General features: G+C 43.6%; 3 protein-coding genes across 7 annotated transcripts in view; 2 read left to right on the top strand and 1 right to left on the bottom strand.

Annotated features, from left to right (window-relative positions):
- Positions 1-5,358, top strand: part of golgb1 (golgin B1) — a 24,909-nt gene extending 19,551 nt beyond the window's left edge. For 2 of the 3 annotated variants that reach the window (XM_045699946.2, XM_045699942.2), the window contains exons 16-22: positions 41-200; positions 732-842; positions 1,334-1,468; positions 1,669-1,769; positions 2,935-3,006; positions 3,316-3,412; positions 3,589-5,358. In XM_045699946.2, coding sequence (XP_045555902.1) covers positions 41-200; positions 732-842; positions 1,334-1,468; positions 1,669-1,769; positions 2,935-3,006; positions 3,316-3,412; positions 3,589-3,729 — 817 coding nt within the window. In that variant the 3' untranslated portion in view covers positions 3,730-5,358. The remainder of the gene's footprint in view (positions 1-40; positions 201-731; positions 843-1,333; positions 1,469-1,668; positions 1,770-2,934; positions 3,007-3,315; positions 3,413-3,588) is intronic. The other variant, XM_082963995.1, reaches the window with a different exon arrangement.
- On the top strand, positions 5,341-15,475 carry LOC106564527 (hematopoietic lineage cell-specific protein). Of its 2 annotated transcripts, XM_045699947.2 has the most exons (15): positions 5,342-5,483; positions 6,387-6,467; positions 6,669-6,742; positions 10,544-10,673; positions 12,031-12,141; positions 12,241-12,295; positions 12,413-12,523; positions 12,642-12,752; positions 12,842-12,897; positions 13,038-13,107; positions 13,200-13,348; positions 13,417-13,770; positions 13,895-14,054; positions 14,147-14,215; positions 14,413-15,475. In XM_045699947.2, exons 2-15 carry the CDS (start codon positions 6,387-6,389, stop codon positions 14,544-14,546), a joined length of 1,665 nt encoding a protein of 554 aa, XP_045555903.2. In that variant the 5' UTR covers positions 5,342-5,483; the 3' UTR covers positions 14,547-15,475. The 2 variants fall into 2 exon arrangements, with proteins under 2 accessions (XP_082820122.1, XP_045555903.2); XM_082963996.1 differs by lacking the exon at positions 12,413-12,523 and having other exon boundaries at positions 5,341-5,483.
- llph (LLP homolog, long-term synaptic facilitation factor) lies at positions 15,152-17,755 on the bottom strand. Of its 2 annotated transcripts, NM_001140937.2 has the most exon segments (4): positions 15,152-15,654; positions 15,656-15,805; positions 16,409-16,637; positions 17,516-17,562. In NM_001140937.2, coding segments are annotated over 3 exon segments (420 nt in total). In that variant the 5' UTR covers positions 16,629-16,637; positions 17,516-17,562; the 3' UTR covers positions 15,152-15,604.

Here is a 17,755-nt window from a genome sequence, read left to right as displayed (position 1 = left end):
TCTATGCCTCGGCTACATAGGTATATCTGTCTCTCTCTAGGCTGGAGCAGGTTGACTGGCAGGCCCAGGCAGAGGTCCTGAAGCAGCAGACCCTAGTCACCCTCTCGGACCGTGACCAGCAGGTGCGCCAGCTCGGTGCCATGTTGGAGGAGGCCCGCGCCACCAGGCCCAAACCACCGGAGGAACACCACCAGAGACAGGTGAGGAGGAGGACACCTCTAAATCTGCAGCTGATAATGACTGTACTTGGACCAGGGATTAGTGAGATGGAAGACGTAATCTACCGCTGTTCATGTCCAAATCAAATTGTATTTGTCACGTACACAGTTTGCAGTGAAATCACCTTTTTCTGGACCAATCAAAATAACAATGAATTAAAGGAAGGTAGTATGCATAATAATGAAAGTGATATCTTCACAATTGGATGTACAGTATAAATGATGGATGTGCTGTGTCAAGTACGACTGGTCCAAATATGAAGTGGATAGTGTCTTGGTCATGCAGTTGAATAAATAGTATGCAATAGAAGAGCAGTGTTGACTGAGGCAAGAAGCATTCTGCTTGCTGCATACATTTGGCCTGTACTGGACAACGTTATCTACAAATCTAGGTTTAAGTTATACATTTGTGCAGTTAAGAGACGTACTTTAATGTTAATGGTGTGATTATGGTTCACCTCTGTCTCTTCTCCATGGCTATTTATGTATTCTTTATTGTTTTTTTGTGCTCAGGCACCTGTTGAGGCAGACCTGTCATCTAAAGTAGGGGTCCTTCAATCAGAGAGTGGCCCGCTGAATGAGCTTCAGCTGCGAGAGCAGCGGATTACACAGCTCAGTAATAAGGTAGAGAGAGACCAGACTGTTCCTCCTTCCTGTCACCCATAGCCTCTTGTCCATGTCTAATAACCCTACCTACAATCATTCTGTTTTACTACTACGCTATCTCACAACTACCTCTGATCACCCTCTCTGACTTACAGTACTAAATGACGTGGTTGAATGAAAGGTACTTCATTTCATGATTATGGATTAGATGATTCCATATTTCATCTATGTGTCTCCCTCTGGCTCTTTCCTCTTCATTTCATTTCTCTTGCATGCCCCTTTTCCATTTTCTTTCACCGTTTCTTCTCTGCTGCTTCTTCGTTCTTTTGGTTTTGTGTGTGGTGTGTGTGTGTGTGTGTGTGTGTGTGTGTGTGTGTGTGTGTGTGTGGATATATGCATGCATGCATACTCACACACACACACACACACACACACACACACACACACACACACACACACACACACACACACAGTCTGCTGAACCCGTTGCTGTCCCTCCCTCCCCTCAGCTCTCGCAGGTGTTTGAGGAGAACCGCCATCTCTCCTCCCAGTTCCAAGGCAGTTCCCAGAGGCTGGATGAGGCCGAGAGCCGCTGCACTGCCCTCCAGAGGCAGCTCCAGGAACTGCATGAAGACAAGCGCAAGGTCAGCACGCCCTTGGATATCACTCTGCTCTGATTCATTCACTATCCCTAGTTGATACATGCTGAACATGTTTTTAAAGATAATGTGTCCACTATGGCACAGAGGAACTAGATTTACACATTGACATGGAGCGATTTAAGCCTCTACTATAGTGATTTCTACAATGTTTAGTGATTTTGACTATTTCTTGTGGCCCCCAGGGGACAGGGGAAGTGGACAGTGCCCCCGGAGCTCCTCAGCAGCACAGTGGCCCTTCAGAGAGCGAGAGTCTCAGGGTGGATTTTAAAGAGCTCCAGCGCAGGTACCAGTTCTCAACCCCACGACACCCCCCCTTTAAAAACACACACGCATACAGTACACACACACACGTTCTCTCTATCAGTGACCAGAACACACACGCATACAGTACACACACACGTTCTCTCTACCAATGACCAAAACACACACACGTTCTCTCTACCAATGACCAAAACACACACACGTTCTCTCTACCAATGACCAAAACACACACACGTTCTCTCTACCAATGACCAAAACACACACACGTTCTCTCTACCAATGACCAAAACACACACACGTTCTCTCTACCAATGACCAAAACACACACACGTTCTCTCTACCAATGACCAAAACACACACACGTTCTCTCTACCAATGACCAAAACACACACACGTTCTCTCTACCAATGACCAAAACACACACACGTTCTCTCTACCAATGACCAAAACACACACACGTTCTCTCTACCAATGACCAAAACACACACACGTTCTCTCTACCAATGACCAAAACACACACACGTTCTCTCTACCAATGACCAAAACACACACACGTTCTCTCTACCAATGACCAAAACACACACACGTTCTCTCTACCAATGACCAAAACACACACACGTTCTCTCTACCAATGACCAAAACACACACACGTTCTCTCTACCAATGACCAAAACACACACACGTTCTCTCTACCAATGACCAAAACACACACACGTTCTCTCTACCAATGACCAAAACACACACACGTTCTCTCTACCAATGACCAAAACACACACACGTTCTCTCTACCAATGACCAAAACACACACACGTTCTCTCTACCAATGACCAAAACACACACACGTTCTCTCTACCAATGACCAAAACACACACACGTTCTCTCTACCAATGACCAAAACACACACACGTTCTCTCTACCAATGACCAAAACACACACACGTTCTCTCTACCAATGACCAAAACACACACACGTTCTCTCTACCAATGACCAAAACACACACACGTTCTCTCTACCAATGACCAAAACACACACACGTTCTCTCTACCAATGACCAAAACACACACTCAAAAAAGGAACAATAACAAACAGAACAGACACAACAAACCCATTCAACACCACACAGCCCCAGCCCATGATAACGCAAGCATGTCTGACATGCTAATGTGTCCTTTCTTTGTGTCTGTCAGACTGGATGAAGAGCAGCAGTATAGGGTGGCTGTGGAGGAGCAGCTAATGGCTGCCCAGGACCGCCTCAAACTGTAAGAGACTCATCATGACCGCTTAGTGTCTCCCGTCACATGACAGAGGTCATCCTCTGCCTTCCCCTACAGCTCTACACTCACTGACACAGTGTGATTCTAATGAGGAATGAGCATGTCAGCTCGCTGCTGTGATTCTGTCAGGCTCTATAGAGATGCTCTGAGATTTGTAGAGGTACTGTGTTGGTAATGGGATTATTGGCCTCAAGTCATCGTTTGGCATATTTGTGTTGGATCTTATCAGAGTGCTTTCCTGTGTGTGTCAGACAGTATTTAATCAGTCTCTCTCTCCTCGCTCACATGCTGTAGGATCAACCAGGGTGAATGGCAGTCGGCCCACGAAGGGCAGTTCTCTGCTTCTGAGACAGCTGTCCTCATTGAGCCACCAGGAGGCTCTGTTACCCGAGTAAGTACCAACACAGGATACATTTCTGAACATGAAATGTCCTTTCACTATTGCCATGTAAGAATGGTCTGTTAATACTACTACTACTACTACTACTACTACTACTGCCTCCTGTAACTGTCTATACTTCTCTCTCTCTCCCCCTCCCTCTCTCTCCCTCTCTCCCCCTCCATCAGATTCGGAGCAGCAGCGGGCCAGGCCTGATGAGAATGCTGCGTGTGGCCTTCTGCTCTCGCCAGCGCACACCCCTGCTGGTGTCCCTCTACCTGCTCACCGTGCACGTCCTGCTACTGCTCTGCCTGGGGGGTTACGTTTAGGGCCCCCTCCACCCCTTAGAGACTGCTCACCGTGCACGTCCTGCTAGTGCTCTGCCTGGGGGGGTTACGTTTAGGGCCCCCTCCACCCCTTAGAGACTGAGAGAGATGGAGAGATAAGACATGTGACACAGACCCACCCACCCCCTCCAAGACCGATATCATATTACTGTTACATTCAATACTGTAGAATAGGAGAAGACTCGTGACACACACACACACACACACACACACACACACAGAGACTGACACGCACTTTTGATACAACAACAATAACGGAAGTGTATCTTAGCCTATTAACCAAAGTGAATAGTTTTTTATATACTGGGAGTCAAAAACACCCTCTGCCATCATTGATTTGATTCCATATTTAATATGTTACCGTTAGCGTACATGATCAGTCAAATGTTATTGTAGAGGAAATGAGAAGCAGTATTGCACTACCTCAGAACTGTTGTTTATTAGACTTCTATAAAGGGACATGGATATTATGCAGCTTTTATTGTACCTGGGGGAACTAACATGAAATGACACTATACAGTAGATCTACACGGTGTTTAGTTTTTCAGCCAGTTTATATTAGTGGTGGTTCAGGTGCCTTTAAATGAGGAGAATGAAGGGTCACTTCATGTCTGGATGGAGTGAGGGTTAGGATCTGTGGACCTGTTCCTATCTCTCTTACTCTCCTATGTTCTCACGTACAATGGACACCAACTGAAACGTGTACAACCTGCTATGACTACATTCCCACAACGATCTATTTATTTTATTTTTCTTCCTTATTTTTCCTCTCATTTTCTCTTTAATTAAAGAGAGAACACCGTCATTGGCATATTTGACTCCTGTAGTATTTGTATGTCGTATGTACGGTATGTATGTACTGGATGTGGGTTATCCAATCAATTCCCCAATTTCTTCCATTGTTGCATGGATGACGGTTTTATTCTATTGATTTTATGGCAGATTCATTTGCCATTCTGGTGTAATGTTGTCCATTCCAGATGAAATTGTGTATTTTTTTCTGTGACACTACAAATAATGTCCATCCAATCTATGATTCCTATAATTTAGCATTATTTATTGCTTACGCATTCAAACCGCATAATCTACTACAATGTATGGTGAACACTACTGCTGGGAAAAATGACTAGTCAAAAACGTATTCTTGTTGTCTGTTGTCCCACTACACATCTTGTAACTCACTTGTCCTCTGTTAACTTCTATTGTAAATGACCTTGTACTGTGCTGTATAGATTGAATTGTCATGATGATGATACCTGTTTTTCAGCACAGCCCACTGAAAAGTATAGGGCCAGATGTGTACCAGTTATTTTCAAAGGGGACCAGTTAGAACATAACGGGTGAAAATATGAGACAAAAAAATGGGAATTACACATGGTTTATGACCTTATGAAAAATAACTGGTGCAAAGTAAATCTGGTGTTAAATCTCTGTATGATAAGTGTTGGTTACTCTTGGGCTATTTTTTTTTATGAAATATATTGGGAAAACAAATGGATGTTTATTACGGAATGAGAATGTGTGCTTTTACAAATTAACAAACCGTATCGTTTTGAAAACAATTGTGTCCAGCTTTAATACAGTAGCAAGCCTGTAGCTACTTGCATATTATCGGCCACGCGCATTATTTCCTATATCAACAGTTTGCGTGACTCTATCCTCGTTCTGGTTGAGACTTGTGAAAATATACATTTCTGATATTATTGCATCAAGGAAATTTGTCTGGCAACGCAAAGGTACGTGTAATTACCATGAAATAATGTTTCTTTGTTTCAATTAAGTATGTATCACCGTGATATTAGAATTTCTTAACGTGTCTATCTTTCAGGAAGTTGCAGATTAGTTCTGTACTGATCTCATCGGCTAACGTTATGTTATATTGTTTCAAAGTTGAATCAAAGGAAGGTCTAGCCTACTTGGAAGATATAAATAGTTACTGTGTAAATTATAGCCAACTTATGTTTAGTTTTACTACTATTTTGGGTAAATGCAGACAAATTCAGACAAAATGCACGCATCAAACAGGTGACTTTATATAAGCCAGATCCTTTTATCACCGTTATATTTTGTATTACCTTGTTACTAAACCAAAATGCCAAAAGCATGTCCTCAAATGTACAACCTTTAGATATATGCACAAATACCAGACTTTGATAGGATGTGTAGCTGACGGTAACCAACAGTTTGTGTGGTACAAGGAGAACGCATCAGGTAGCCGACCTACATTACATCAACATCAGCCTGGACAGAGATACCCACCACTTCCATCAGGTTACTTTGTGTTTTGTTAAACTATTTATGAATGATGATAGCGTGTTATTTTATGATGAGAGCACTGCAGCTCAGTGCTGCATAAATAACTCGACTTCCTTTTTTGTGACCTCAGCAGAATGAGACCATATACTTGTGGTTAGCTGTCAGTTTTTCTACTGGCGAAGGGGAAATGTTAAATCCCTTGAAGCTTATTTATATTTGCAGGTACAGGTGATTGTCCACAAGGTACATACAGTGTTCAATAAAGCAGTGTTTCTCAACTTGTTTTTACACCAGGGACTAACAAGCTGTGGTCCCTCTTGTGTGCACACATACACTATACTTAGACTTATAGTACACATCTTTTGTTTTGTTTCTCTTCCTAGATGTGGAAGTCAGTGGTGGGACACAACGTGAGCTTAAAGGTTGCAGAGGGGGACGACTGGGAGACCGACCCTGACTTTGAGGTTAGCTGCTGGGATGGAGGAAGCGAGGGGCCTCACGGAGCTAGTGTATTTACTAAGGCACTCTCTAATCAATATTTTCTCCCAGTGGAATTCATGTTTTGTTTATGCTTGGTCCGTAACCACCTCAGTCCTGTTTTCAACGACACCTTGGTCTTCAGACTACAGTTAGGTGATGAGAAGGACTTGGGTTCTGTGTTTCAGAATGATGTGTCAGAACAGGAACAGAGATGGGGGGCCAAGACCATTGAGGGGTCTGGTCGAAAAGAACACATCAGGTAACCATTGAACAGTAACTGGGGGTGGGTGGTCAGCCTGAGATGACCAGACCAGAAGTTACACATCAAAGACAGATCACAGTATGATTGGTGTATTATGCCGTTGGAGAGCTATGGGGGATGGTTAGCTCATCTGTGTATTGCTGCTTTAGCTCTGTAGAAACAGGAAAAGGAAGTGAAAACAGTGTGTAGGCTGTCAAGCAGTGAGTCTTAGAAAATAAAGGAAAGCCGCACACTCTAAGAGCTCAGATGCAAAAATGTAATCACCAACGTTTCGACAGCGAAGCTGTCTTCATCAGGGTATCATCAAACACTGCGAGATGAGTCATTTATATAGTGTCAAGAGACACACAGGTGTTTGTAATCATGGCCAAGTATGGCCTAATATCATTGGTTAACTCAAATATTTTAAAAAATGGCATACAAAGAACATACAAAAAGACAAACAAATGGATAGCATACGATCATAGCATTTGTAGTCTAAAATGTATCTAACAAACAATTACAATGGCAAAATCACAATTATCACAAGAATGGCTTCAGATCAAAGTCTATGTTGAGACCGAAGGGAGCAAGGGTCTTTAAATTAAAGATCCAGGCAGCCTCTCGTTTCAACAATAAATTATCAAGGTCACCTCCTCTCCTCGGGAGGGTGACATGTTCGATACCAATATAACGCAGAGACGAAATCGGATGGTTTGCTTCCAAAAAGTGGGCCGCAACTGGGTAAGTTAAGTTTTTGCACCTAATGGTGCTACGATGCTCTGAGATACCTACTTTTAATTCACGCTGTTTTACCCACATAATTTTTACTACAAGGACAAGTTATAAGATAACTGCCTTAGTGGAACACGTAATAACACCTTTTAATTGGGATAGATTTCCCTGTTTGGGGGTGTTTGAAGGATCTACATTTATAAGTGCCATTGCATTGAGCACAGCCATTACACTTGTAATTTCCATCCAGTATGGGCGCAAATAGACGTTGTTCAGGAATATCTTGGGGTGGTAAATCAGAGTGTACCAATTGGTCTCTGAGATTTCTTCCCCGCGAGAATACGACCAGGGGAAGATCAGAAAACACATTAACGAGACTATCATCATATTTCAGAATGTGCCAATGTTTGTGAACGATTCCTTTAATTTGTTCAGAGCACTTTGAATAGCGGGTAGTGAGAACGCAAGAATGCGTCTTTTTGCGAGACTGACCTTGAAAAAGGTCATGTCTCGTTTTGTTTTGAATTTTCTCAATGGCAATATTAATCTGATCATTGTTGTACCCCCTCTCCTTGAACTTATCCTGAGTCTCAGCCATATTTCTGTCGAAATCTGATTGTTTAATACAAATTATTTTGATTCGACAGAATTGGCTGTAGAGCAAACTATTTTTCAAGGGCAGTGGGTGACAACTATCAGCCCTCAACAAACTTACGATCAGTAGGTTTCCTGTAAAGATCAGTGTATAAAACATTATCTTCACACACGATCAGAAGATCAAGAAAACTGATTTGACGTGTATCAGATTGCATAGTAAATCTCAAATGTTCAGAACAGGAGTTAAGAAAAGCATAAAACGCCTGGAGCAGTTCTGCATCACCCCTCCATAGAACAAAAATATCGTCAATATACCGTTTCCAAATAATGATGTTAGGCAAGAAAACATTTTTGAGAGGGTTGACAATGGATTGTTTCTCCATGTAACCCACATACAAATTAGCATAGTTAGGAGCCATGGGGGATCCCATAGCAGTACCCTTCATCTGAATAAAGAAATCATTTAGAAACATGAAATAGTTATGTGTGAGTACTATTTCAGCCAATGTTACAATGCAGGCACTGGAAGGTAGCTCATTAGGGTCACGTTGCAGAAGAAAATGTTCCATGGCTTCAATACCGCCCTCATGTGGAATATTTGTGTATAACGACTCAACATCAAAAGTAACTAACAAGGTGTTCTCAGGCAGAGGATCAAGAGATTCAATAATAGAGATCATACTGCTGGTGTCCTTTACAAAGGAGGGGAGCTGTTCTGCAAGTGGTCTAATAAAAAAATCCACAAAAGTAGATAGAGGGGCCGTTACTGCATCAATGCCCGCTACAATAGGGCGCCCTGGAGGGTTTGTAACATTCTTGTGTAATTTCGGCAAAGTATAGAAAGTGGCAATTTTAGGGTGTTGAATGGCCAGAAAGTCATATTCTTTTTTAGTTATCTGACCAGAATTTAAATAACCATCTAGGACAGTAAAGATAGTATTCTGAAATTGGGAAGTAGGGTCACTTCTGAGTTTCTTGTAAAAGGTGTTGTCAAGCAGTTGTCTATGACACTCATTTACATAAGCTGTCCTATCCATGAGTACAACCGACCCACCCTTATCAGCAGGACGAATAAGGACTGACGTATCGGATTGTAAATCAAGCAAAGCTTGTTTTTCATCCTTAGATAAATTATGGAAAGATTTGAAGTCCTGTTTATTCTTAAGGAGATGAGCAACATCTTTTTCAACAAGTCTGCAATATGTCTCGATAGAGTGATTGCGATTGGCTGGAGGTACAAAATAACTCTTGCTTCTAAAAGGAGTCGGAGTACGTACAGGTAAGTAACCTACTGGTTCAATAGAAGTGTCAGGATTAGGGGAGCTAAAGTATTCCCTTAAACGGATGTTTCTAAAAAACTTAAACATGTCTACCTTAACGTCAAAATCGTTACACTGTGTTGTAGGCACAAAAGATAACCCTTTATTAAGCAAAGAGACATGGGCAGGGCTCAATATCTTGCTTGATAAGTTAAAGACACTCAGTCCCGTGGGTTCTGGGACCGTGTGAACGGTCTCCTCTGCCTCTGATAGTCGTTTCTTCTTACCCCGTCGGGTGCGGCATCTCGTCGATGCGCGTGCTTGCGGCCACCTGCGCCCTTCCGTTGGACCAGTCTCTAGTTGAATAAAAAACTGCCACTGGAAGCCGATGAGGCGCTGGTTGTAGAGTGTTGGTCAGACGGGTGTGGATCAAAGTAAGTGTCATCCCTCCTGCGTCTGCCATGGAGAGGAGCAGGGCGTCCTTTGTCAGGGTTTCTCCAAAAGTAGACTTTATCCTCGGCCTTATCTTTTTTGTCTTGGTTGAATTTCTTGATTTTAAGTTCCTTTATTTCTGTAGACAGCTTGTCCTGGAGCGCTTGGTTAGTTTTCATCAGTTCGTTGAATATGCCATCATCATTAACTGTGCGTTTGTCTTTAATCGTATTATCCATTTCACTAAAATCCTTTTTCAACTGGTCAACAATTAATGTCATTAAATCAATAGAGCACGTGTTCAGGATGGCACACCAGCGCTCACAGAAATCATCTGTGCGCTGTCCCAATGATGGCTCTTTTTGCCACCTGAGTCCACGTGGAATAATGCCTTGACGCACGTAATCACTAAGAGTGACTATATGTAAATGCGTTCTCGTCTGGCGCTTAGATAAATATAACAGTTCTTTCGAGAGGTCAGAATTACCTCCCGGCATGTCAAAAAGGGACTCAGAAACAATGATTTTGTCACGCTCTTTTAGGCTATATTCAAAGTAATCTTGTTTAGGTCTGTGACCAGTGAGCAGTGAGTCTTACCTAATATGGGTTGGTGACTGAGTAAATCTAAAGGTTAGCCACAGACTAGTGTAACTATGTAGTCCCGGGGTCAGCAGATAATGTAAAATGGGAATAAAGTTATGCAACAAAGTTCTGATGGTGTGTGTGTGTGTGTGTGTATGCGTGCATGTGTGTATTTCCATCCATGCATGTGTGTGTGATCCCTTCATCTCCCCAGTGTATCAGAGCTGAGACAGAAGGTGTCCCAGGAGCATGAGGTGGGGAAGCAGAAGGAGCGAGCGGAGGCTCCCAAGGCCTCTTACGGTTACGGAGGGAAGTTTGGAGTGGAGAAAGACCGCATGGACAAGGTTAGGTTATAACATGTCATCATGTGATGTTCATACACTACATGACCAAAAGTATGTGGACACCTGCTCGTCGAACATCTCATTCCAAAAAATCATGGGCATTAAAATGGGGTTGGTCCCCCCTTTGCTGCTATAACAGCCTCCACTCTTCTGGGAATGCTTTCCACTAGATGTTGGAACATTGCTGCAGGGACTTGCTTCCATTCAGCCAAAACAGCATTAGTGAGGTTGGGTGATTAGGCCTGGCTCGCAGTCGGTGTTCCAAATGTGTTCGATGGGGTTGAGGTCAGGGCTCTGTGCAGGCCAGTCAAGTTCTTTCACAGCGATCTCGACAAAACATTTCTTTATGGACCTTGCTTTGTGCATGGGGGCATTGTCATGCTTAAACAGGAAAGGGATTCTCCAAACTGTTACCACAAAGTTGGAAGCACAGAATCGTCTAGAATGTCATATGCTGTAGTGTTAAGATTTCCCTTGACTGGAACTAAGGAGCCTAGCCCGAACCATTAAAAACAGCCCCAGACCATTATTCCTCCTCCACCAAACTTTACAGTTGGCACTATGCATTGGAGTAGGTAGCGTTCTCCTGGCATCTGCCAAACCCAGATTCGTCCGTCAGACTGCTAGATAGTGAAGCGTGATTCATCACTCCAGAGAACGTGTTTCCACTGCTTCAGAGTGCAATGGCGGTGAGCCTTACACCACTCCAGCCAACGCTTGGCATTACGCATGGTGATCTTAGGCTTGTGTGCGGCTGCTCGGCCATGGAAACCCATTTCATGAAGCTCCGGATGAACAGTTCTTGTGCTGATGTTGCTTCCAGAAGCAGTTTAGAACTCTGCGGTCCCGTTCTGTGAGCTTTTGTGGCCTACCACTTTACAGCAGAGATGTTGCTCCTAGAAGTTTCCACATTTGCTTTAACAGCTCTAGCGGGGCAGAAATTTGACGGACGAACTTGTTGGAAAGGTGGCATCCTATGACGATGCCACATTGAAAGTCACTGAGCTCTTCAGTAAGGCCATTCTACTGCCAATGTGTGTCTATGGAGATTGCATGGTTGTGTGCTTGATTTTATACACCTTGCAGCAACGGTTGTGGCTGAAATAGCCGAATCCACAAATTTGAAGGGGTGTCCACATACACTATATATATATATATATAGCTCATAAGGTCTTCAGTCAAGTCCAAATAACGCATCAAGCACAAGGCTTCCTCTAATGCAGTGCTGCTCACCCCAAAACATATGCTGTCAGACAGTACAGTTGTGTGTGCTGACTTATTGCAACTTTTATGGACTTCAACAGTTTATCAAAGATCATTTCTGGTGTTGATGTATTATGTGTGTGTAATTACCCAGGGGGCAGTGGGGCATGGCTACGTGGCGCCGGTGGAGCAGCACTCATCCCAGACCGATGCAAAGAGAGGATTCGGGGGGAAATTTGGAGTGCAGAAAGACCGTGTGGATAAGGTGAGGAAACTATACTCTTACTGACAAAGATATCACAGGATTTGATGAACAGGGTGAGGGATCGTCCTGGTAATGAACATTCCTTCTCTCTTCCTGTAGTCTGCCATGGGTTTTGAATACAAGGGAGAGGTGGAGCAGCATACATCTCAGAAAGGTACAGCCTTAAGGATGTCTAATACACATACTTTCTGATTTCCAAGTAAGTCGACTGCATGTTGTTATCCTACCCAGATACTCCTGGCATACCTCTCACCCTGCTTTTATCTTTCAGACTATTCAAAGGGGTTTGGAGGGAAGTTTGGGGTGGAGAAGGAGAAAGTGGACAAGGCTGCCTTAGGTTACGACTACAAGGGAGAGACCGAGAAGCACCAGTCTCAGAAAGGTTAGAGTGGTACTGTACTGTGGGCTGTTAGTAGGTACAAACGTTTTATCGTCAATTATTCATATTAGATTTCTAGTTCATATTTGAAACAACCTCATCCCTCACTCTCCCTCACCAGACTATTCAAAGGGTTTTGGAGGGAAGTTTGGGGTGGAGAAGGAGAAAGTGGACAAGGCTGCTTTAGGTTACGACTACAAGGGAGAGACAGAGAAGCATGAGTCACAGAAAGGTCAGTTACTCACAATTGTAACCACAGCTGTGTTTGTAAAAGTCAAGGACCATGTCCACATTAAACTGACCTTTGATCTCCACGTTCAGACTATGCCAAGGGCTTTGGGGGACGCTATGGAGTCCAGACAGACCGCATGGATAAAGTGAGTCTTTCTTGACCCTGAAGGCTCAGGATGACAGTAATTCTTGATGCATTTTACATTGACCTGTACAAACACACTCAGGCTATGACGCTTACTCATTGATTGGAATTATGGTTCCCCAATCCCCATTCACTCTATAGAGTGCAGTGGCCTTCACAGACATGGAATCCCCTACCTCAGCCTATGAGAAGACACTACCATTGGAGGCATGTAAGTATGCGCTTTATAGTTCCTCATAAACATTTAGTTCTCAAGTTCAAAGAGGAAAATATGTTTTCTGCTTTTCCTGTCTGTCTGTGCAGCAAGTGCAGGGGCAGGCAACCTGAAGGCTCGCTTTGAGAACTTGGCTCGGTCATCAGACGAGGAGAACAGAAAGCGAGCGGAGGAGGAGAGAGCCAGGAGACAGGCTAGAGAGAAGAGAGAGCAGGAGGAGGCACGACGCAGACAACAGGTACTGCAATAAAAATGTTACTCCAATAAACATGCACACACTGACACAGCGGTATGTATCTCTTGTAGGAACAGAACAGCAGGGAGGAGGAAGCAGAGCAGCATCAGCCTCCACCTGTTGAAGAGCAGAGACCTCCACCTGTTGAAGAGCAGAGACCTCCACCTGTTGAAGAGCAGAGACCTCCACCTGTTGAAGAGCAGAGACCTCCACCTATTGAAGAGCAGAGACCTCCACCTGTTGAAGAGCAGAGACCTCCACCTATTGAAGAGCAGAGACCTCCACCTGTTGAAGAGCAGAGACCTCCACCTATTGAAGAGCAGAGACCTCCACCTGTTGAAGAGACCAACAGGAAGCCCCAACCACCACAGCTGCCCACTGCCAGGGCATTGCCTCAGTTACCAAGAGATGAACCTGAGCCAGTGGTAGATAGCTCTGATTTAGTTCAATGCAACTCACTGATGACCTAAAAACTGTAATTTCTTCTACACTACAATGTAATAAAATGAATTGCTGAAATTTACGCCTACTCATTTTCTGTGGTCTCAGGAGGAGCCAGACTATGACCAGCCCCCGTGCCTGCCCCCACGGTCAAGTGACCTGCTGGAGGCGGAGCCACCTCAGGAGCAGACCCCATCAGAACCAGAGCAGGAGGATGAGGGAGAGTATGATGATATCTCACCAGTACCTTTCCCAGAACCTGATCCAGGTCAGTGTGCCACACCCAGTGGGGTAGAGGGGTTGGGTAACCCATTACTGTGTCATATCAAAGACTGACCCTTCCATGTGTTCCTTCTACAGCTGTGGATAATGACTATGAGGACCTGACATGCGGTCAGACAGCAGTGGCCATTTATGACTACCAAGGAGGTAGGTAGCCTCCTGTATCAATGACTGCGTTGTGATATCATGTCACAATTCTCATCTATTTCTTGGTCATACTGTGATGTTGTTACTTCCATTGTGGATCAATACAGAAATCAATGCGAAATCAATTGCTCAACACAGAAGTCTATAAACCCTTTCGGAGACAAAATCCTAAACTAATGTTATTCTCATACATGAAGAGGCAGATGATGAGATCTCCTTCAACCCGGATGATGTCATCACCAACATAGAGATGGTGGACGAAGGCTGGTGGAAGGGACAGTGTCACGGACGCATCGGACTTTTCCCTGCTACATTCGTGAAAATGATGTAGTGAGCGTGTCTATACAGTCTCCAACACACAGACATATACCTGAGCCCATAGGACCTGTGGGTCTTTTCACAGTGGGAACATCAGCATATTGATCCTATCTGACAGGTATAGTTTGATTGTACCATGGGAGAATCTCAATTGCATACTCCTCTATCCTCACTTTCTCAATACCCATTGGAGAAGGGACCTCTGGCTCTCTCATCCAATGGGTTTTGAGGTGAGGAGGACGCAAGGAGTATACAATTGAGATTCTCCCCATGTGTTTTCTAATCAATTGATTTATATCCGGTCAGTAGTCATGACATATAATGGACAGTCATTGTGCTTCATATTGCTCAGGGTGGGATGCAGGCCTTCCCCTTTATAAAAGTTGATTGCTAAATGTTCCAGTAATATTCTCATACACTTGCATTTCAAAGGATTATGTAAGTCACTTAGCTATGGAATGTTATGTTTAAAAACAATAATTAACTACAGAGAATTGTATTTTGGCTATTGATGGAATTCAACTTGAATTACATGTTCATATGTAAGCAAAGCAAAATATCTGAAACACCAGGTTAAAAAGGTTCTTTCTAGAATCAACTGCATGTAATCAATAAAATGTCAATGTACAGAAACACATTTATTTACTCCAACGTGACAGCCAGAAGATTACATGGACAGTTTGTTACATGTATAATGAATGTCTTTGTAATGATGGGCTAGGCTACAGGAAGAGCAAATCAAACAGGAATGGAGCTACCAACAACAGGTAGCATTATTGGGGTAAAATGTAAAGAATCTACCATCTTTTCTTCTGTATACCACAGCAATAAGAAAACATGGCTTTCATTCAAGTGAAGTATGTCAATGCAGTACTATACCATTGTGGCCAAAAATACAACTCTGTTGTTTCCTTTCATACATTAAAATGGGCTTACAGACAATGGGTTGCACAATATAGATCATTTGCCTCATATCACCATTTAACTTGAACACAAGGCAACTCAAGTCCACAAAGATCATGTATTCAATCGCCGATACATGATATTCAAGGCTCATGTGTGTCACAGGTTCTAAGTCAGAAGTCCTTTGGTTTTCTCCAGGCTACCAGGCAATGCCCTTCTTTTTTTTGTTGGCCTTTCCTCCCGATTTCTTAGTCATGCGTTTGCCTTTCAGTTTCTTGGCCTGTCGTTGGCTCATCCATGTTGGGTACTGTCCGTGCTCGTCCAATTGGGTCGTCTTACTGCGCTTGCTGTCCATGTCCATCTTTCCATCTGAAAAGCAAAAAACAAAAGGTGTCAAAACTCAAGACATTGGAAACGATACAAAATGCTTGCAGCCCGTCTGGTGTTCAACCTTCCCAAGTTCTCTCACGTCACCCCGCTCCTCCGCTCTCTCCACTGGCTTCCAGTTGAAGCTCGCATCCGCTACAAGACCATGGTGCTTGCCTACGGAGCTGTGAGGGGAACGGCACCTCCGTACCTTCAGGCTCTGATCAGGCCCTACACCCAAACAAGGGCACTGCGTTCATCCACCTCTGGCCTGCTGGCCCCCCTACCTCTGAGGAAGCACAGTTCCCGCTCAGCCCAGTCAAAACTGTTCGCTGCTCTGGCACACCTATGGTGGAACAAGCTCCCTCATGACGCCAGGACAGCGGAGTCAATCACCACCTTCCGGAGACACCTGAAACCCCACCTCTTTAAGGAATACCTGGGATAGTATAAAGTAATCCTTCTAACCCCCCCCCCTAAAAGATTTAGATGCACTATTGTAAAGTGGTTGTTCCACTGGATATTATAAGGTGAATGCACCAATTTGTAAGTCGCTCTGGATAAGAGCGTCTGCTAAATGACTTAAATGTAAATGTGTGTTCTCACCATCGACTTCCTCTCCCTCCATGTCTACATCTACTTTCTTCTCCTTTATCTTGCCAGCTGGCACCACTGTAGCTATGTCCTGAATGTCATTCATGGAGATCTCTCCTGTGCCACCGTGGGCCAAGGCTAGCTTCAGCCGAGCCAGTTCCTTAGGGGCGTTCTTCGCTCTCTTCACAGCACGCATCTTGCGCTTCCATTTGCTTCGCAGACTTTTGGCCATTTTAAAGTTCTGAAATACAGGGTTACATAATGGAAACACAGATCCACTTGCATAAGACATCTCGACTGGCTTTAACTATAGTTCAGTGACAGTCCCTGCAGAGCCATACATTGCACCTGTACACAGCCCATCTGTAAATAGCCCACCCAACTACCTCATCCCCATATTTTTTTTCTTCTCCTTTGCACCCCTGCATCTCTACTTGCACATTCATCTTCTGCACATATATCACTCCAGTGTTTAATTTCTAAATTGTAATTATTTCGCCACTATGGCCTATTTATTGCCTTACCTCCCTAATCTGATTACATTTGCACACACTGCATATAGACTTTTCTATTGTGTTATTGACTGTACGTTTGTTTATCCCATGTGTAATTCTTTGTTGTTTGTGTCGCACTGCTTGGCTTTATCTTGGCCAGGTCGCAGTTGTAAATGAGAACTTGTTCTCAACTGGCCTACCTGGTTAAATAAAGGTGAAATAAAATAAAACATACGATTGAGTTCTTGGCTCATGTAAACAACACTCATGCCATCAACTCCCACCATGCCACGTTAGCTAGCCAGCAAAGACATTCGTCTAGCCCAAATACCCCTCAATCATAACTCGAGGTTCTTGTATAATTAATCATGATGAATTGCCGTTAAACTGTCCATGATTTTACTGTCCTTGCAAGACTCCACATACAGTCAAATTAGCTAGCTGGAGTACTTAGCTAGCTTTTAGCTAACGTGGCTAATAGCTACCTTGCTAAAGAAAACGGATTGTTTTAAAACAATCGATCGGCCTATACATTCGATGTATTTGTACTTCAATAACTAGTATTCGGTGTACTCAATTTACTCGTATGTATGGTATTGTAAAAAATAAAAGCACGTTAACATACATAGACGCAGATGTATTCTCCGTACAGTTGATACGCAGGCAGCACACACGTGTTTGTATTTTCGACAACCGTAAAGCACGTCAGACGGTCGTTATGTTGGACACATTTGCGACAACTTACGTCCTCTTAATTTACTATCATACTGTGACCTCGTATTTATTTAATCGAAAACCTATAACCTACATATTTAGTGTGAAACATTATCAGTGGTGGATAACCGACGAACTTCCCGATGCACTT

This window comes from Salmo salar, chromosome 17 (genome assembly GCF_965601325.2).
Source record: "Salmo salar chromosome 17, fSalSal1, whole genome shotgun sequence".
Lineage (NCBI taxonomy): Eukaryota > Metazoa > Chordata > Actinopteri > Salmoniformes > Salmonidae > Salmo > Salmo salar.
This window is presented reverse-complemented; position numbering and strand designations above follow the sequence as displayed.

What these genes read in the sequence shown, in the direction of transcription:
- LOC106564527 (XM_045699947.2), top strand. Translation starts at nt 6,387, where the DNA reads ATGTGGAAGTCAGTGGTGGGACACAACGTGAGCTTAAAGGTTGCAGAG. An exon ending in AGAAAGACCGCATGGACAAG is followed by an intron (nt 10,674 to 12,030) that starts GTTAGGTTATAA and finishes GTAATTACCCAG; the next exon opens with GGGGCAGTGGGGCATGGCTA. An exon ending in GACACTACCATTGGAGGCAT is followed by an intron (nt 13,108 to 13,199) that starts GTAAGTATGCGC and finishes CTGTCTGTGCAG; the next exon opens with CAAGTGCAGGGGCAGGCAAC.
- llph (XM_014153332.3), bottom strand. Translation starts at nt 16,628, where the DNA reads ATGGCCAAAAGTCTGCGAAGCAAATGGAAGCGCAAGATGCGTGCTGTG. An exon ending in GGAGGGAGAGGAAGTCGATG is followed by an intron (nt 15,806 to 16,408) that starts GTGAGAACACAC and finishes TTTGCTTTTCAG; the next exon opens with ATGGAAAGATGGACATGGAC.